General features: G+C 49.3%; 1 protein-coding gene across 1 annotated transcript in view; it reads left to right on the top strand.

Annotated features, from left to right (window-relative positions):
* The window catches only part of MYLK (myosin light chain kinase), a 146,112-nt gene that overhangs the window by 25,260 nt on the left and 102,007 nt on the right, over positions 1-18,845 (top strand). Inside the window, 5 exon segments of the mRNA XM_018045771.1 lie at positions 1,437-1,455; positions 1,934-2,457; positions 2,991-3,197; positions 8,770-8,904; positions 11,924-12,076. Of these exon segments, the coding sequence (XP_017901260.1) occupies positions 1,437-1,455; positions 1,934-2,457; positions 2,991-3,197; positions 8,770-8,904; positions 11,924-12,076 (1,038 nt within the window).

Genomic DNA, 18,845 nt, shown 5'->3' with positions numbered 1-18,845 from the left:
CTTCTATGACTTTCCTCTTCTCCATCTCCTTCCTTCCTCAGAAAGTATCCCTCCTTGCTCTCTTCACTTTTTCGGCCCAAGTATTTTTACTACCCACAGAAACAAATTTATTCTACATTGCAACCCGGGGGGGGGGGGTGGGTGGGTGGGTGGGTGGGTGGGTGTGGGTGTGTGTGTGTGTGTGTGTGTGTGTGTGTGGGTGTGTGGGTGTGTGTGTGGGTGTGTGTGTGGGTGTGTGTGTGTGTGTGTGCTTAGTTGCTCAGTCGTGTCCGACTCTTTGAGACCCCATGGACTGTAGCCTGCCAGGCTCCTCTGTCCATGGGGATTCTCCAGGCAAGAATACTGGAGTGGGGTGCCACGCCCTCCTCCAGGGGATCTACCCAACCCAGGAATCTAACCCAAGTTTCCCACTTTGCAGGTGGATTCTTTACCATCTGAGCCACCAGGGAAGCAATATATAAAAACGTATACATATACAAATACATATACACGCATGTTACTAAAACCAGTTTCATGAAACAATCTTGAGTATTATATACGATACATGCTGGCATTTTCTTTTCTCCTCTACTTCATTAAGGAAAAAAAAAAAGCCTTTACTGACCATAGGCTTTGACTTCACAACTCACTACAGTCTCAGGATCCTACCGTTTTAGCCTCTCTCCTCTACTTTCCCCAACAGTGAATTAAAGAACTGATCCCTTCTGAAGCAATTAATGCCAGAATGGTGTGTTTCCTGGGGTTTGTTTGAAAATACTCCCAGAAAAAGTCCCTCAAAAACAAACCAGAGAGATGTGGATAAGATTGGCAAAATGTCGGTATTTCCCTAATCTGGGTGTTGGCTTTCAGTGTTTGTCACATCCGTCTCAGTATTGTTGCATATTTTGTAATTTTCCATGATAAAACATTTGAAAAAATAATGTGGTAGAAAAATATATCTAGTAATAGTATTTTTTTCCTTTGGAGAACTGAATAAAATTACTTTTTCTGTACATTTTAAAATGAAGCAGGTATTTGTCCAAAATGATTACTTTGAGGGGTTCTTCAGAGGGCTACATGCAAGTGGAACTGTGTGGGTTTGAAGTTTCGGGTAGGTGTTTATTTTCGTTTATCTCTCCAGTGGGTTTTTTTCCTTCTTCGGGCTAGAGAACGGGAAGCTACTGTGCCCAGGGTGGGGCAGCAGAGGCCGTAGCAAAGGCCCAGGGCAGCGCTGGAAACTTAAGAGTGTCTGCAGGGCTCAGAGGAGTTTATCAGATTAACTCAAGAAGTTCAGGACCAGGGGAGCTGAAAGGAGACGGGGTGGAGGGCCACAGGGGAAGCTGAGGGCTCAGGAAGCCAAACTCTGTCATAAATGAGAGGTTCTTGTTTTATCACTTCCTGGTCCTGGTGTATACAACATTCCACTTACCGTCTTTCTACCTTCTCTCTTTTTCCAGGTTTGGACAATTCCAATAGGTATGTGTAGGCTTTGTGACTGTCATCGGTCCATCTCGAAATGCCCTGTTAGAAGAGAGGGATTGTAATCAAGAAATGCCAGTTTCTGAGTCATCGTATAGTGGGGAGAACCACCTGTTTGAGGGGCGTTGTTTTATTTGGAATGTTTCATGTTCTACTGTAATTTGCTGCCTAGGTTCTGGGCCAGGCTTGCCGTCAGTATTGAGACTCCTGAAGACCCTGCTCAGTATCTTTACTAGTTAGCCATCTTTAGGATGGGCACTGCTCTGCAAGCATGCCCTCCATGTTCAAGGCCAGAACCCACCTGCTTGTCTTCAGGCTGGAAACTGAGCCAACCGCAGAGAAAGACTTTCGCTCTTACTCTGTCCTAGTTTGTGGGCTTTCTTGGTTCCTGGAGCCTGTGCTTGTGATGAGTAACTAGATGACTGTTCTCTTTCTTCTTCTTCTGCCCCACCTTCCGTCCCTCACCACCAAACAGGTCACTCGTGAGAGGAACAAAGGTGGCCGGTACAGACATCAGGAAGGAAGTCACTCAGGGGTCCAAACCGGATGGCCTGGCAGCTGCTGCCGAAAATAAAAACCGCCCCAGCACCCAGCGAGGAGGCTCCCCAACCTGGGCCACAGGGAGCCAGCCTCAACCCCCCAGGGAATCTGAGCTGGAGCCGCTGGGGGACTCCCCCAGAAAGGGCCAGAGGGCCCCCGTCCTGCAGAAGACCTCCAGCACCATCACCCTGCAGGCAGCAAAAGTCCAGCTGGAGCCCAGAGCTCCAGTCCCAGGCACCCCCTGTCCCTCCAGAGAAGAGAGGGAGGAGCCAGCTGCGGCCCCTCCAGACACCCTCCCCACCAGGCGGTCAGGCCTGGGAAGCCAGGACACCATGGGCAAGGTTGCTACCAGGAAGGTCCCCATGGAGAGCCAGAGGGACACCACGTTTCCCAAATTTGAGAACAAGCCCCAGAGCCAGGAGGTCAGTGAAGATCAGCCAGTCGAGTTCAGATGCGAGGGTGAGTAGAGCGGCCTGGGGTCTCTGGTATGCATATGGTATCTCCCAGGGTTTGGTGGGGGAGCACTCCCTTCCTTCAGCTCAGCGGTCGGAGCCTCCTGTACCCACCATCGCCTTGGACTAGAGTCCCCCGCCTGGCGAAGCACTTGATAGGGGTCTGCCCTCAGGAGATGCTCCCTGCAGTGGCGCTTTGTTCATGGTTGAAGAGAGCACCGACCCCAGCCCTGATTTTTAGCCCCCACCACGGGAAACCCATCACCACCATGGCCACCAGGAAGAAACCCCAGGGTCCCTGTCTCTATCCTCCCTTCTGCAGGCTCTGGCTGGTCTGGAAGCCGGGTGTGTCACTTGGCATCCCTCCTCCTAAAGGGCCCCGGCCTCTGTCTTGGGGAGGAAGGGGAAGGTAAACCAGTGGGTTCCAGCCAGAGGGCAGTGGCATACCAGCTGAGCCCGCCCTCAGGCTCAGTCCCTTCATCACCCACCCCACCCCACAAGCACTCTTGGGGGCCTCACGTCCTTCACCTGGCCCTGTAGTTTCAGGGATCCCCAAACCTGAAGTGACCTGGTTCCTGGACGGTGTCCCTGTGAGGAGTCGAGAGGGCAGAATCGAAGTTTACGAAGCTGGGGGGACGCATTACCTCTGCCTGTGGAGAGCCCAGGCCCAGGACAGCGGGAGCTACAGCTGCACAGCCGCCAATGTCCGAGGCCAGGCGTCCTGTCACTGGAGCCTCCTGGTGAAACGTGAGTACGTCCCTCAAGGCCCCCTGGCTTCTCTGTGGGAGGACCTTTCGTGGGGCGCTTCACACATGGGATCAGTGTCGTCTCCTGCAGTCCCCTGCCCAGGGGGTACCACCCGAGAGAGGCATCATTCCTGCCTACTGGCTAAGGTCAAAGTCATTGCTCCAAGGGAGTGATTCCTGATGGGAATTCACAGCAGGATCACCTCAGAATAGACAGGCCCAGCCCAGCTGTGAGCTACCTTTCTCTAGCTCCTCAGGTGCCTGTCTGAGGGCTCACTTTGAGCCAGACAGACACACTTAGAGTGACGTGAGGTGATGTGGGTGCCCCCTCTCTTCTGCTCATTGTAGGATCTGTTTATAAAAGTAGTGCATGTGCAGTGTGAGGAATTTAAACGATGTGCAATGGTATGGCTCGGAAATAAGCGTTTTTTACCTTTTTAAATATAAATTTGGCATTATGCTGTTTGTAAATTGCTTGCTATTCTAATTTGCTCATGTTCCATAGGCATTTTTCAGTATTATTTCTTTCTATGCTTCTTATGTCGTTTGAAAACATGCTTTGTAATGACTATATAGTTCCTAGAATGATGTCTAGCCATGGCCTCATTGTTGTTTCCGTTTAGATTGTTTTGACTGTTTCCAGTTTTTTCCTACTGTAACAAAACTGTTTTCAATAGTCTTCAGTTTAGTTCAGTTCAGTCGCTCAGTCATGTCCAACTCTTTGCGACCCCATGAATCGCAGCACACCAGGCCTCCCTGTCCATCACCAACTCCCGGAGTTCACCCAAACTCATATGCATCGAGTTGGTGATGTTATCCAGCCATCTCATCCTCTGTCGTCCCCTTCTCCTCCTGCTCCCAATCCCTCCCAGCGTCAGGGTCTTTTCCAATGAGTCAACTCTTTGCATGAGGTGGCCAAAGTATTGGGATTTCAGCGTTAGCATCAGTCCTTCCAATGAACACCCGGGACTGATCTCCTTTAGGATAGTCTGGTTGGATCTCCTTGCAGTCCAAGGGACTCTCAGGAGTCTTCTCCAACACCACAGCTCAAAAGCATCAATTCTTCGGCACTCAGCTTTCTTCACAGTCCAACTCTCACATCCATACATGACCACTGGAAAAACCATAGCCTTGACTAGATGGACCTTTGTTGGCAAAGTAATGTCTCTGCTTTTTAATATGCTATCTAGGTTGGTCATAACTTCCCTTCCAAGGAGTAAGCGTCTTTTAATTTCATGGCTGTAATCACCATCTGCAGTGACTTTGGAGCCCAAAAAATTAAAGTCTGACACTGTTCCTCCTGTTTCCCCATCTATGTCCCATGAAGTGATGGGACCGGATGCCATGATCTTCATTTTCTGAATGTTGAACTTTAAGCCAACTTTTTCACTCTCCTCTTTCACTTTCATCAAAAGACTTTTTAGCTCCTCTTCACTTTATGTCATAAGGGTGGTATCATCTGCATATCTGAGGTTATTGATATTTCTCCCGGCAATCTTGATTCCAGCTTGTGTTTCTTCCAGCCCAGCGTTTCTCATGATGTACTCTGCATAGAAGTTAAATAAGCAGGGTGACAATATACAGCCTTGACACACTCCTTTTCCTATTTGGAACCAGTCTGTTGTTCCATGTCCAGTTCTAACTGTTGCTTCCTGACCTGCATATAGGTTTCTCAAGAGGCAGGTCAGGTGGTCTGGTATTCCCTTCTCTTTAAGAATCTTCCACAGTTTCTTGTGATCCACACAGTCAAAGGCTTTGGCATAGTCAATAAAGCAGAAATAGATGTTGCACCCACCTATCTCTCTGTGAGATTTCCCCCTTCTTTAAATGCTATTTAGGGACCCTCGAGCTATGTCCTACTGTTGAGGAAATTAGTAAACCACAGGGGTGGAGCCAGCACATTGCAGGATGTTGGAAAACTTATGAGACAAATAACCTTTACTTACTTTTTCAGCAAGTAAATTGCAAACAAAAAGGAAAGAAGGGACAGCCTGTAGGAAACTTATATGAAAAGACACAGGAGACACCAATAATCACAATAGCTGGACTTTGCATGATCGATCCTGGTTGATATAAAAATTGATATAAAAATTTTTATAAGAAAATCAGGAAAATTTGAGCATTGATAAGATATTCAATATAAAGGAATTAGTGCTATTTTTAAGATGTGATGATGGAATCAGTGGTTATTCTTTTCAAAGTCTGCGTATTTTAGATATGTAAGTTGAGTTACTTACTAGTGAAATGATAGAATTTCTGATCATATCAGCATCCATGTGTGTTGGGACTTGGTGTAGGGTATGAATGAAGTGAGACTGGCCGTTATGAAAGTTGAAAAACAAGTATATGATGATGCACTATACAACTTTTGTGTGTTTCTCTCTGCTCTTGTGTGTGTTTGAAATTTGTTATAATAAATATTTCCAAAAAAAGAACCTAGTTCATTCACACAGTAGGATGCCATGCAGCCAGTGGAACAAATGGGCCTGACCTGTAGACTCTGGTGGTGAGACCTGTCCAAGATATGTTAGTATGGGGATGAGCCAAGTGCAGAGAGGGTCGTGTGTATCATATGCTGCTTGCAGTAAAGGGGGAAAAAAAATCTATGTACACAAAGCAAACTGATGCTTGTATGTGCATAAACATTTCTGGGAAGGCCCCCAATTTCCTTTAGGAAGAGAAAGTAGGGGTCTGTAGGAAAGGGTGAGAGACAGTCTTGTTTTTCACTGTGTACTATTGACTCACTTCCTAATTGGGAATTTTACTACATTTGTGAATTCCTTTGCAAAGAATATCACTCATTCATTTGGAGGTGGGAGTGCCTGTAGGCAGAGGTCCCAGGTCAGGAAACCTGACCTTCATCATTCAGGGCTGTGTGTTAGGGTGGGGGACTCTCTTGGCCTCCTGGCCACCAAAGGTTAAAAAAACAACAGGCTTTGGTTGGAGCATTAGCTATTATTATTACATGGAAACTATGCGTCGAGCCTGTACCTACACAAATTGGGAGTGGAAGACAATGTTGATTTTTAAGCCATTGCAGAGCTGAGGGAGAGGGTGGAAACTGGGCATGCCACAAAGCTTGCTGTTCTTACCAAGATTCAGCTGCATGATTGCTTTAGAATGAAAGTTCCTCAGAATGCTGCACGTCTTTGGTTGATTTCCAGAGTTCTGAGAAAGCTGATGTTGAGTACTTTCCCAGGGCTCTTGTTCCTTGTCTGGTGGAGAACTTAATGGGAGTCCTAAGTCCTGCATCCCAGAAGTCTGGCTTGCCTGCCTTTCTCCTTAGCTGTTCTGAAGTCTCCGGAAGGCTTCACCAAGATGCAGGTCATCTAACACCTCTTTCTCCTTCTTCCTATCACTGCAGAAAAGCTGCCTGCTTCCCTTACCAAGACTTCTCCTTCCATCCTTCCCAGACCCATAAGAAATCAGGTCTGATAATGATTGACCTTCCCACCATCTCTTCAGTCTCTCCCCCTCGCCTTATCTGGAGACCCCTTTCTCCTCCCTACAGGCATGATCTGGTCTCACCTCATCTAAAAAGGAGAAGCAAATCTTCCCTCTGCCTCACTGCCCCTTAAGTTCCCAAGTTTTCTCTATACTTCTTTTACCCCCAAACTTGCTGCTAGTCCAGTCTGTGTGCCCAGCTTCCATCTGCTGATAAAAGCTAACACCGCCCTGAAAGCTTGTTCAATGAGTCAAGCTTTATGCTAAAGACTTTACTGGCATGACTTCATTTGGTTATCTCAACAATCTTAAGAGATAATCAGTTACACCCATATTCCAATGAGAATACTGAGCTGTAGTGAGGTTAAGCGACTTGCTCAAGGTCCCATGCCTTGTAAAAAAGCATATTCCTAACCCATGTTGGTCTGACACAAAAGCCCATGTTGTTTGCAGTGCCTCCTAAGGGGATTTCTATACTGAGGGAAGTTGATGCCTCCTGGGAGCAAAGGGGTGGAGGTGGTGTCTCCCCTCACCTGCCTAGGTAAGCTGGCATCCCTTCACTCTGTACCTGTCCATTCAGATGCACCACTTGCTGACTAGCTGTGTCCCCACTGCCTGCTGTCCTATTAGGGTACCCCTGGGCTAGAGGAGGAGGTGTGGATGTAGATTCAGAGAACTGGGTGTAAAGCCTTACTTTATCACTGGGCTTGACTGTGGGAAATTATTAACTTCATCTGTAAAACGAGTAAAGATAGCAGTCTTGTGGCATTGTCACGCCACCTCTGGAAAAGTACCTAGTAAGCCCTCGAATATTAGTTTTTGCCCTAAAACCTTTGTGCTCTCAATATAATAGAGTTTTCCCCTCATCACTCTATTGAATAGCTTCTCTGAAGAGTGTCAGTCGGCTATTGTCTCATCACAAAACCCAGCTGCCTTAAATCAGCCACCTTGACTCTTCTGCAGCATGTTCTGGTTGTTGTAGAAAAGATTTTCTATCCCCATTGCTCTTAATTATGGCCCCCAAGCAAAGTGTTCCCCAACTCACCTATGTAGAAGTCTTCTATAGAGTTCAGCTCAGTGGTTCTCAATGAAAATGTGGGGGATTGAGGCCCTCAGTGCTCTGAACTACTGGTCTAGATTAGAAAACGAGAATTCGCGTAAGTCCTTGTCATTTGATCCTGTCTTGGACTTGAAAAAAAAAATAACTATAATAATTTAAAGTTGAAATGTCCTCACCAGTGGGCATGTGGTCTTTCCAAGTAAAAAGATATTCACAAGAGTGTTCACGGTCTTTTTGTTACATACAGTGTTTTAGTGTTCATCCTTGTATCTTTTGAGTAAACCATAACGGTATACTTCTAATGTATACATATATTGTTGGGGATGTTTTTGTGTGTGTGTTTTTTTTTAAGACTTTTAAAAAATGTGGGCCATTTTTAAAAGTTTTTATTGAGTTTGTTACAGTATTGCTTCTGTTGTATGTTTTGGGTGTTTGGTCGCAAGGCATGTGGGGTCTTTGCTCTCCAACCAGGGATCGAACCTGCACCTCCTGAATTGGAAGGCAAAGTCTTAACCACTGGACTGCCAGGGATGTCCCTAAAAATTGTTTGTTGAATCCGTTTAGATGATTTATGTTCTCCTTAGAAAATCTATTTTATCCATGTTTTCAATCTAACGAAACATTTCAGCCAAGGATTTTTAAAATTTAAAAAAAAAAAGTGTGCAGGGTCTGATGGGAATCATCAATGACAATATAAGACAGGAGAAAGTGGAATAAGGCCAAGATAAGGGGATGAAGGAGCTCGGTGGATGCTCCAGGACAGTGAAAGTCCAGACAAGACAGGAGGGACCTGCGTCCTGGAGGAGAAGAGGCTGGCCAGGTCCTGAGTACTTCCGGACGTGGAGTGTCTTGTGATGAAGAAAAAGGCCCTGGAGTCACTCTGCTTCAGGCTCCAAGTCTCCACATGGTGGTACTGCCTGCTTCCCTGTGTGATGATGGATGAGGCAAAGCCAGGCCACTGAGAAAGCAAGCCGTGGGTGCCCAGAGCAGTGAGGTGGCTGCCTGTGGTCAATCCGCAGCCTGGGCCAGTGGTGATCTGAGACTGCCTGTCTGTGCTTTGCCCTCACAGAGCCAGCCGTGGTGGAGGTGGCCCCATCATTCTCCAGTGCCCTGAAGGACTGCACTGTTGTTGAAGGTCAGGACTTTGTGCTGCAATGCTCAGTGAAGGGGACCCCATTGCCTCGAATCACTTGGCTGCTCAATGGTGAGACCCCCTGCTCCAGCCTCCCGAGCCTTTGGCCTTGCCTGAATTCCTGCTTAGCTTCCCCATATATCACTCTGAATCATTTATGCATGAGAAAGAAGCATGGAGTATAGAGCGAGCATGGGACCTGGGAGTCTGCCAATGCCTGGCTGGGGACACTGGGCAAGTTTTACCCCTTTCTGAGCCTTGAGCTCCTCATCTACAAGACGAGAATGAGGCCACCTACCTTTCAGGGTGGTGATTGTGAAAGTCAAATTAGATTCTTTAATGAGATGCCTGGCACATAGGTGCACAAGCAACTTAGCTTCTTCTCGTACAGCCAGGCTCACAAGTAGGTTCTCAATAAATATTTGTTAAGTCAATAAGTGAACAAAAAAACCCACAAATTAATGAACCACACTAGCAGTTGCTCTTGGGATCTTGCCTTTTATTTAGTGGAAGGTGGTTTAGGGGTTCATAGACCGGTAATTCTTTTTAACAATATAGTCCTATAGAAACATCTCAACTTTCTTTTTGCCAAGTAAAGTCCTTTGGACAAAAAAATAATTATTACATATTATCACCCTTTCTCTCTCTCTCTCTCTTTTTTTTTTTTTTTAAAGAAAAAAGCCTTTAAATTCCAAAAGTATGTATGGGAGAACTCTATCACTAGAACTGAAATAGTCCATAAAATTGATGAAGTTGAATTGGTCTGCTTTTTGGAGACCTTAGGGGAGGCTGAATGGGCTCCTGCACTTGTCCTCATCTGTATTGAGTGGTTGGGTGACCCTGGACGCCCCACTTTACTGCTCTGGGCATCAACCTCTTTATTGGTGAGGAGGTGGATTGGAACAGAGGTTTAGGGTCTCTACCAGCTCTCGCAGCTGATGGAATGAACGCTTTAAGGGATCAGAGCCCATCACCGTGCACCAAATAGTCCCCAGGCATCTCTCCACTGTTGCCATGTTGCCATGAGCCTGCCTCATCAGTACAGTTTGCTCAGGCTTTGCTAGAAATGATCTTTAGTCAGCGTAGGAACTTGCCTTGCTGTCTCCCTATCTGTGGACTTCCTGGGCAGAGAGGTGAGAATGGGGGTCTCCTCCTCCACCCCTTACTACTGACAGAGCTCCTGTTGGACCCCACGACTATCGGCACAGAGGTGGCTTCCTTGCAGCTGGAACACAGCACGGATGTTAAGGGCTAGGAACAGATCTGAACAAGAGCATTTCCCTCCTGCTTGGCTCAGGGTCCAGGCCAGGCGTCAAGAAAGATTGTCTATAAAGGGCCAGATGGGAAATGTGTCCAGCTTTGCACGCCACACAGTCTCTGTCACAACTACTCAATTCTGCTGTCATGGCACAAAGCACAGCCAGAGACCATATGTAAATGAACACAATGAAACTTATTTATAGACAAATGCGAATTCATATAATTTTCACACGTCACGAAATATCCCTCCCTTGATTTTTTTCCCAGCATTTAAAACATGTAAAAACTATCCTTAACTTTCAGGCTGTACAAAAACAGGCTTCAAGTGGGATGTGGCCTAGGAGCAGGAGTTTGCTGACCTCTGATTTACGCCTCTCCAGACTGAGACTGGTGAATCTTGGTATTCTCACACTGATCCCGCTAGAGGGCGATCATGCACAAGTCAGGGACCCCTGGCCGCCAACCCTGGTTTTACCAGTCTTGGAGCTGAGTCACCCAATCCTGAGTGCCCTGAGCCAACAACTCCTTTCTGGGGCCACCGTTGCACCCCATGCTTGAGGAGTCAAGATGAGCTATACTCCAGTAAAAGGGGAGCTCTCAAACAGCTTGCCGGTACAGATTTCGACAGCAGAGGCACTTTGCTGGCAGTTGGGGAATAGACTGGCATTCTCAAGAAACAAGAGCTTTTAGGGACACACGCACAGAGCAGTGTTCAGTCCTCACAGTAGCAGGGTCGTGGCCCCTTGGCTGTCCCAGCCCCCAGCCCCACCTCTGTGAAGTGCACTGGGCCGGGGGAATGTCTTCCCTCTGGCCCTGTGGCTGGCTTGGCAGTCTCTGTCATGGAGATATGAGTGTTACTATGAGCAGAAGAAAACATTGCATCGTGCAGAGAAGCCCACTTTCTCCCTCTCCCACTGCCCACTCCCTGTTTTATGAAGTGCAAACCAGGACCCTGGGGCTGACAGGGGAAGGAGCTGACAGTTGCTTCCTTTATGGTGAATGGACACATTTCTGCTCTAAGGCCAGGACCTTCAGTAATGAAATTTTCTTTTTTCCTGGAAATGAAAGCTCACATCCTGAGATAGTAAAATCCTGGGAACATATAGCATTAAAGAAACCACTGAATTTCATGGCACACACTTCTGTCTCCATGTAGAACTTTATGGGACCTAAATAAAGGGCCTCTCACGCAAGGGACCCTTGGAAGAAGGGGCCAGAGTTGCTTTTTTTATTCCCCTGTCTTTATCTTTTCTGTGAATCCTAAAATGCAACTCATTGCAGCATTAGGTTGAGGGCGCAGAATCGCTTCTGATAAATATCTGCAGTGGGAAATAAGCTCATTGTTTCTGGAAACATCTAAAAGGAGCTGGGAGCCTCATGTGCAGTCTGGGTGAGGTCCATTCTGCCTGAGGCTGGGCTGTGGGCCAGGTGACCCTGTGAGATTCTTTCCAGGCTTAGAATAATGTGAAGTCTAGGATGTGTATCTGGGGACTATTTATTTAAACAGAATGCACAGAATTCTGTCCCTTTCCCACCTGTATTCTAAATGCCTCCAGAATCTCTCCCCCAAGTCCTACCAGCCCCAGTCTTACTCCTCCACCCTCACAATCACCCCCTCTCCTTTGCCTCCCTGGCTCCTGCCTCTTTCTCTCCCCCTTGAGCCTCTGTCCAGCTGGCTAGGGGTGGTCCTAACACATCATGAACCCTCAGTGGGCCTGAGCAAGTGTGGGGAACCCCAGCTTCATGACAGCAGCCACCCTGCTGAGGACAGGACTCCCACCCCTCTGCCGGCTGCCCCCTGGCCTGAGCCCTCCTGTGCTTCCCTCCCCAGGACAGCCCATCCAGTATGCCCGCTCCACCTGCGAGGCTGGCGTGGCTGAGCTCCACATCCAGGACACCCTCCCAGAGGACGATGGCACCTACACCTGTCTGGCCGAGAACACCGCGGGGCAGGTGTCCTGCAGCGCCCGTGTCACTGTCCAGGGTAGGAGCCTCTGGGCAGCCCTCTAGAAGCACCTTTCCTGCACATCTGCTTTGGAGAAAGGGCACCACACCTGAAGGCAGGCAGGTGGAGGCAATGGCCTCCAGGAGCTCACAGTGTCCAGGGTCTGCCACCGGAGATGGACGTGCAAGCCCAGTCCTCCACCCCTCATCCCACTGTGGCTGAGGGAAGATGCAGGAGAAAGAGGCAAAGACTCCCTTGGTTTGAGAAGCTTCCAGTCTGATAGGCAGAACACCACACCCACTGGAAGAGGACGAGTTCCTGTAGGACTCAAGCTCTCACAAATGACCCCTCATGCACTGGGGGCCACTGGGGGACACCAGGTGACAGGTGCCAGTACTGAGGCTTCCAGAGAGCCAGTTTGTCCCCTGTTTCCTTCTGCCCTCGCTCCTTCCTGCCACCCCAAGCTTGCTCTTGCACCTCAGCAGCCTGGTGTCCAGGAATCTGATTAGCATGCATTGGTCAGTGCCAAATGTTTAGTCCCAGAAGTCCCAGGGGGGAGACACAGACTCAAGACGTCTGTCTGGGCTGTGGTATTGGCAGGCATGGTGACAGAGCTGGAGAGGTCTTCTTAGGCAGGGTGTTCAGGTAAGCCTGATTCCTCACCCTCAGCTGGGCCCGGGCCCCCAGGTCCCACAGTGACTGGGGACTGAGTGCTTAGACCGGGCGCGGCATGCCCTGCTTTGCCAGCAGCTCAATAGGAGACACGCCATCCGGCTCTGTTCCCCCAGGCTCAGCCTCTTGGGGAGAGTCTCGTTGTATCTGAGCAGCAGCTTTCCAGGGGGCCTTAGAGGTGGTTTCGCTGAAAAGGGGGAGGGAACATCATATGTTGGTTACCTCGCTAGATACTGTCACCCCACCTGTGTTTTCTCGATTCTCAGAAACCCCAGAAGTGGGGTTGGGGGGGGCAGCACTCTTCCTGTCTTTCACAGAAGGGTCTGGAGGTCTCAAGAAGTCAACGTCACTTGCCTTGTGAGCCACACTGGCATTTGGAACCCAGATCTCCAAGCCCCTGCTCACTCCCTGTCCTTTTCCAGAAGGCAAGTCCCCTGGCCCCAGAGTGGGGATGACCCTCACCCTAGGGGCTAGGCAGTGTCACCCCCAAGGGATAAAGGCATGGCCCTGACAGCCTGTCTGCCTAGGAGGAGGACATGCTCTCCCGCCTCTCGGGTTCCCCTGCGATTCCTCTGGAGGGCCTGGCGTGGAGTCACCACCTGGGGACTGGCTCTGCCTCTTCCCGGGAGGCCCTCCTCCTCACACCCCTGCCTGCCTGTGGCCCCAGGAGCTTGTCAGCCTCATTCTGGTTTACACTCCACCTGTTCTTTCCTCGCGGATCTCACTCATGGCTGATTGAGGGGTCTGGGGAAATCGCAGATCCAGGCCAGGGTCGCTGCTCCCACCTTCCCCCACCCCTGGGCTCTCCTTGGAGGTCCAAAAGGCCTACCCCAAAGTGGTGGTGGTGGAGGGAGCCGGAGAGGTGCATGATGCTTGTGTGGTCTCAGCCTCCCTGGCTGGCTTCAACCAAGGGCCCTGCTGATCCAGAGCCTGTCCTGGGCTGCCTGTGTTTAGATTGGATTAGAGGGACCCCACTGAGCTAACAGTCCCAGCGGAGATGGGGGTCCCCAGAAGAGGGGCAAGAAGACTCTGGGGCCTCCCCCTCGCCCCCTAGGTCTGTGGGAGGAGTGGGGCCTGGATGGCTGCCCACCCGAGCATGTTTCAAAGCAGAAACAGAGCGGTCCCGTCAAGGACTCTGCCAGAACCTGTTTGGATCTGCTCTGAAAACAGCCCTGTGTGAGCAGGACACCCCTACAGCAACCCCCCACCCCCCCTCGCCCAGTGTGGGGTTTGACTGGTCTGTGAAGGCCAAACAGAGGCTCAGCTACCATAAATGGTGAAGGAGGCTGTAAGACATGGCCACGCTCCGGCCGCAGCGCTGGGCTGTCTGCACAGGATCGGGGAGGCCGAGCCTGGCACAGTGACACCCCTGGCTCCATGCCCAGGGCACCCGGGGGGCTCTGGTCCACGTCCCACACTAGCCTCAGCCATGGAGTTTTTCTTACTTTATTGGCAGCTTGTTTGGCTGCAGTCTCTGTGGTGGCTCAGAGGGTGGGAGATGACTGCAGTGGAGGCGTTTATCCCATGCAGCGCCGACCACTGTCCCGGCCTCTCCCTCAGCTGCCCAGGCCTGGCCTTTCTGTCCCCTCTGTGTGGCCCCAGGCCACAGCTGGAGTGTGGACCAGGCTCCCTGGCTGTAAGCCTGCCGCCAGGCTGCCGTGTCATGCGCTGAAGACGTGGGACGTGCTCAGGAGCCCCAACCTTTAAATAAGACAAACTCTTTCCAAATGGCAAGTCTAAGGAGCGGTATTACCAAAGGATCAACTCTGCTGCACTGGGTGGTTGTCTTTCTGTCTGTCTGTTCGTTTGGTTTGGGTAAAAGGAAGGGAGAAGCAGAATCAGAGAAAGCAGGTATTGGGCCAGACACTAAAGCCATAGTCTGAGCACCTTGTTCACGGAATTCTGGCCACAAGAGGGCGCCGTTCATCAATACCTCTCCCTCCGCTGCTCTGGTTTCCAGGGAGGAGAGGTTCTAGGGCAACTTTCGCTGGAGGAGAGTTTAGCAGATCCTGTTGAAGGCCAGACATGGGTGCTCTTTCTCACCTCTTCAGCCTTTTGCCAAGGTTTTGCAGCATCGAGGAGCTGCTCACTCAGCATTCTGATGGGCCTTCTGCAGCCTCTTCTCCTGGCTTTCTCTGCTTTCTCTCCTCTGTAACCTCCTCCTCCCCAGATCTGACCAACTCCCTCCCACATACGTCACTCCTCTTACCTGCTGTACCTCTCTTATCACAGCAGTTACTTACAAGCAAATTTTTCCTGAGCACCTCCTTGGCCCCAAGCATTGTTCTGGGGAAGCTGCCATGAAAAGAAAACAGGTCCTGTCTTCCTGCCTGTTACATTCTGATGGATGGTCCAAAGCTGGCTTAAGCCAGCATTGACAAGTGTGCTATTAAGAAAACGGAAATAGAGAGGCGGTGGAAGGGATCCTTTCTTAGGTGGGTGCCAGAGGAGACCTCTTGGGAAAGGTGACATCTAAGGGGAGACCTCATGAAGTGGAAAAAAGACTGCTCCGGGCAGGTGGTACAGCAAGTGCAGGGGCTCTGAGCTGGGAACAAGAGCAGCCTATTCAAGGGACAGTGAGGCCGTAGCCACGGGAGAGGGGTAGGGGCAAGTGGTAGAGGTTAGGTTCACAGAGAGAGGCAGGGGTACATCATGCAAGTCTCTAGAAGGACGATGAGGGGAGAAAGCATTTTATCCCGACATGAAATTTCCTCTAATTGCCTGTCCAACTGCCTTTCTTGCTGGACTGTTAGCTCCCTGCAGGCAGGGACCATGTCTCATCATTGCATGCAGGCGTGTCCTACTGTGTGAACATGTGTTCAGTGAATGGATGAAGGGAAAATGGAGGTGGGTGAGTCTCTGCGGCAGTGCAGGGGGCATTCCCTCCACCTCCTCTCTTGCCTGGGGGCTCAGGGCTCAAGGAGGTGCTCAGTAAACCTACATGCTAGCTCTCAAACGCCCCCCCACCAACAAATATTCCTGCTTTCCTCCTCCCATACTAGGAAAAAGTCCCCAGTAGTTAACCAGGCCACGAAAATCTTCCCTCCTGACCCAGGATAGAGCCTGGGTGATTAATCTAAGGATGATTAATCTAAATTCCTGCAGAACCCAGGAATATCAGAGGAGAGTAAATATTTCAGTGTATATGCACTGGCCATTGGTACAGGGGCTTCCTTAGACTAGTATCTTTTTAATTTCTCTCCCCTTGGAGTATCTTTGTCAAGGCTAAAATCCTTAAGTGACTATAGATTTATTAACCTGCTAATGTGCCCATTTAGACAGAGTGTCTTAGCCTAATGGTTTGTTTATTTAAGTGAAGGCCTGCTGGGCTCTTAAAGGCACCGAAGGACATAAAATGTGGATAAGTTAAGTTTTTTAAAAACCCTGATTTCTAAAATAAAAAATGGAATGTAATAAGCATATTTACTAGAGTGTTTGTTTTGATAAAGAGCCCCTAATGAAAGTAATGGGCACCAGGAAATCAGCCATTCTCTGGACAGTGAAAGCATCAGTAAGAGCCCAGCTGGCTTTCAGATTAGTGACAAGCCCTCTGCGGGGCAGCTTGGAACACTCTATGTGTGTGTGTGTGTGTGTGTGTGTGTGTGTGTGTGTGTGTTCAGTCGTGTCCAACTCTTTGTGAACCCATGGACTGTATGTAGCCCACCAGGCTCCTCTGTCCTTGGGATTTTCCAGGCAAGAATACTGAAGTGGGTTGCCATTTCCTTCTCCAGGGGATCTTCCCAGCCCAGGGATCGAACCTGCGTCTCTTGCATCTCCAGCGCTGGCAACGGGATTCTTTACCACTGCACCACCTGGAAAGCCCCTTGCTTTAAGCACTGACAGCCTCTTAAATGTATTAAAAAGAAAGTTCTGGGGGCTTCTGGTGGCTTAGTGGTAAAGAATCTGCATGCCAATGCAGAGACACGATGTGATCCCCGGGCTATCCCCCCATGACGCGCACGCATATCCCACGGAATATGAGAGAGCTAGACTCATGCTCCACAGCCACTGAGCGTGTCACACCACAGCCTCCTTCTAGGTCGCTGCAGGCCATCTGTAGCTTTTTTTTACTCGGAGTCCTTGGTCAGGAATGCCATCCAGAATTACAGTTTTGTGTTCCTAATGGCAAAATGCGATCCGTGCTTCGACAGTGTGGTGGAGAGTGTGGTTTCCAGACGAGCCTCTAGAGGGTACATGGGCTGGTTTGGATGGCCTACCTCTACGTTTAGAGTTTGATTACAACTCCTAAGGCACTGAGAAGGCTGTGGTTGTAATACAGTCCCGCTTCCATCTGGCAACCCTATCATTACTGGTCGGAGATTCTTTGGGAGGGGGAGGGAGTGCCATATGCCGTTGTTTCCTTTCATGCTTTTCCTTTCTGCTTCTTCACCTCTGCTTCTCAGGGTCTGGAGAAATCAGTGGGGAGCAGGAAAACCAAAAGAGAGGGCATGGCTCTGGGGAGAAGGCTCTCTTTTCATGTCCAACAAGCAGACCATTTGCTGACTCTCCAAGTCGGTTTATTCAGTTAGACAGACTTTTGTTGGCCGAGAGTTCGCAGACATCCCTGGAGAGGGATTTGCACTGTGCATAAATGCCCTGCCGATGGAGAGCGGCTGGGCAAAGGTAACCCTGCTGAGCCCTTGAGTCAGCAGTCCTGGAGCTTAGGGAAAGGAGGAGGCCAGGCTGAGACCCCTGGACCCTGCTGGATTTTGAGCACCACATCAAGGAAGGAGGGACAAGTGTGCTTCTGGAACTGTCTTTCATTGGTGATTCATTGAACGTTCATAGTGTAACAGGGTGAGTAGTATAACAGTGTGTGGAGTGAATTGGATTTGCTGTTGGAAAGATATTTTGCATTTTTATGACTAAACAAAATATTTCCGTTTCGAAACTTAAGGAAAATCTTTAGTAGCTCAGAGATGAAGGCAATAATTTTCCCTCTCCCTAACTGCATCTTCAGGAGGTCCATGTGTCAGCACACCTGAGAGAGGGCAGGGGATGTTGGAAGTAGGGGAGGGCCCTTCCATGTCCATTTCTGTTTGGTGACAACCTGTGGATCCAGGGACGCTGGTGTCAGGGAAACTACTGACAGACAGGGCCTGAGGCTCTGACAGCAGGACTTAGTAAAAACTGTGACAGGCAGTGGTCCCTCTTACGGGGAGCCCTGGGGAGCTCTTTAGATGGTAGAGAATTCTGTCTGTTTCATATGGGTGTCCTCATCTGTTTAAACACTTTAAAGGTAACATCCTTAATTTTTTATTTTCATCTGACACAAGTTTTGAATGAGCTGGGAGCCTTCTAAGAGCCATTTTCAAGGCAAACTACTCACGTACATTTAATGCGAATTCAGTCCATAAACATGGGGCACTTTAGAGAGCGGTAACTTAGCTGGTAAAAGTTGACAGGTGGAGAAAACTTCCAAGGGAAATTGTCTAAGGAGAAATTCGGAAGTGTTTTTCTTGCTAAACCCATGTAAAGTGAGGAAGGATTCAGAAGGGAGGAGCAGGCGAGTGACCGCAGGACAAAAGCAGACACTCGGGTCCACACCAGCACTGTGACAAAGCTGCAGCGGCTTCCTGATCTTCAAGCCCAAGAAAGCCCAAGGCCTTGCCCATGTCTCGTTTTGATGAGGAAGTTCATACTAGTTGTCGTCGTTGTCCAGCCGCTCAGTTGTGTGTGACTCTGCAACCTCATGAGCTGCAGCACCCCAGGCTTCCCTGTCCTTCACCATCTCCCAGAGCTCGCTCAAACTCATGTCCATTGAGTTGGTGATGCCATCCAGCCATCTCATCCTCTGTCACCCCCTTCTCCTCCTGCCTTCAATCTTTCCCAGCATCAGGGTCTTTTCTAATGAGTCAGCTCTTTGCATCAGGTGGCCACAGTATTGGAGCTTCAGTTTCAGCATCAGTCCTTCCAATGAATATTTAAGATTGATTTCCTTTAGGATTGATTGATTTGATCTCCTTGCTGTCCAAGGGACTCTCAAGAGTCTTTTCCAACACCACGGTTCAAAAGCATCAATTCTTCAGCACTCAGCACTCAGTGATTTTGGAGCCCAAGAAAATAAAGTCTGTCACTGTTTAAATTGTTTCCCCATCTGTTTGCCATGAAGGGATAGGACTGGATGTCATGATCT

The sequence above is a fragment of the Capra hircus genome, chromosome 1 (assembly GCF_001704415.2).
Source record: "Capra hircus breed San Clemente chromosome 1, ASM170441v1, whole genome shotgun sequence".
Taxonomy (NCBI): domain Eukaryota; kingdom Metazoa; phylum Chordata; class Mammalia; order Artiodactyla; family Bovidae; genus Capra; species Capra hircus.
The sequence above is the reverse complement of the archived record's forward strand: the minus strand, read 5'-3'. Positions and strand labels throughout refer to the sequence as shown.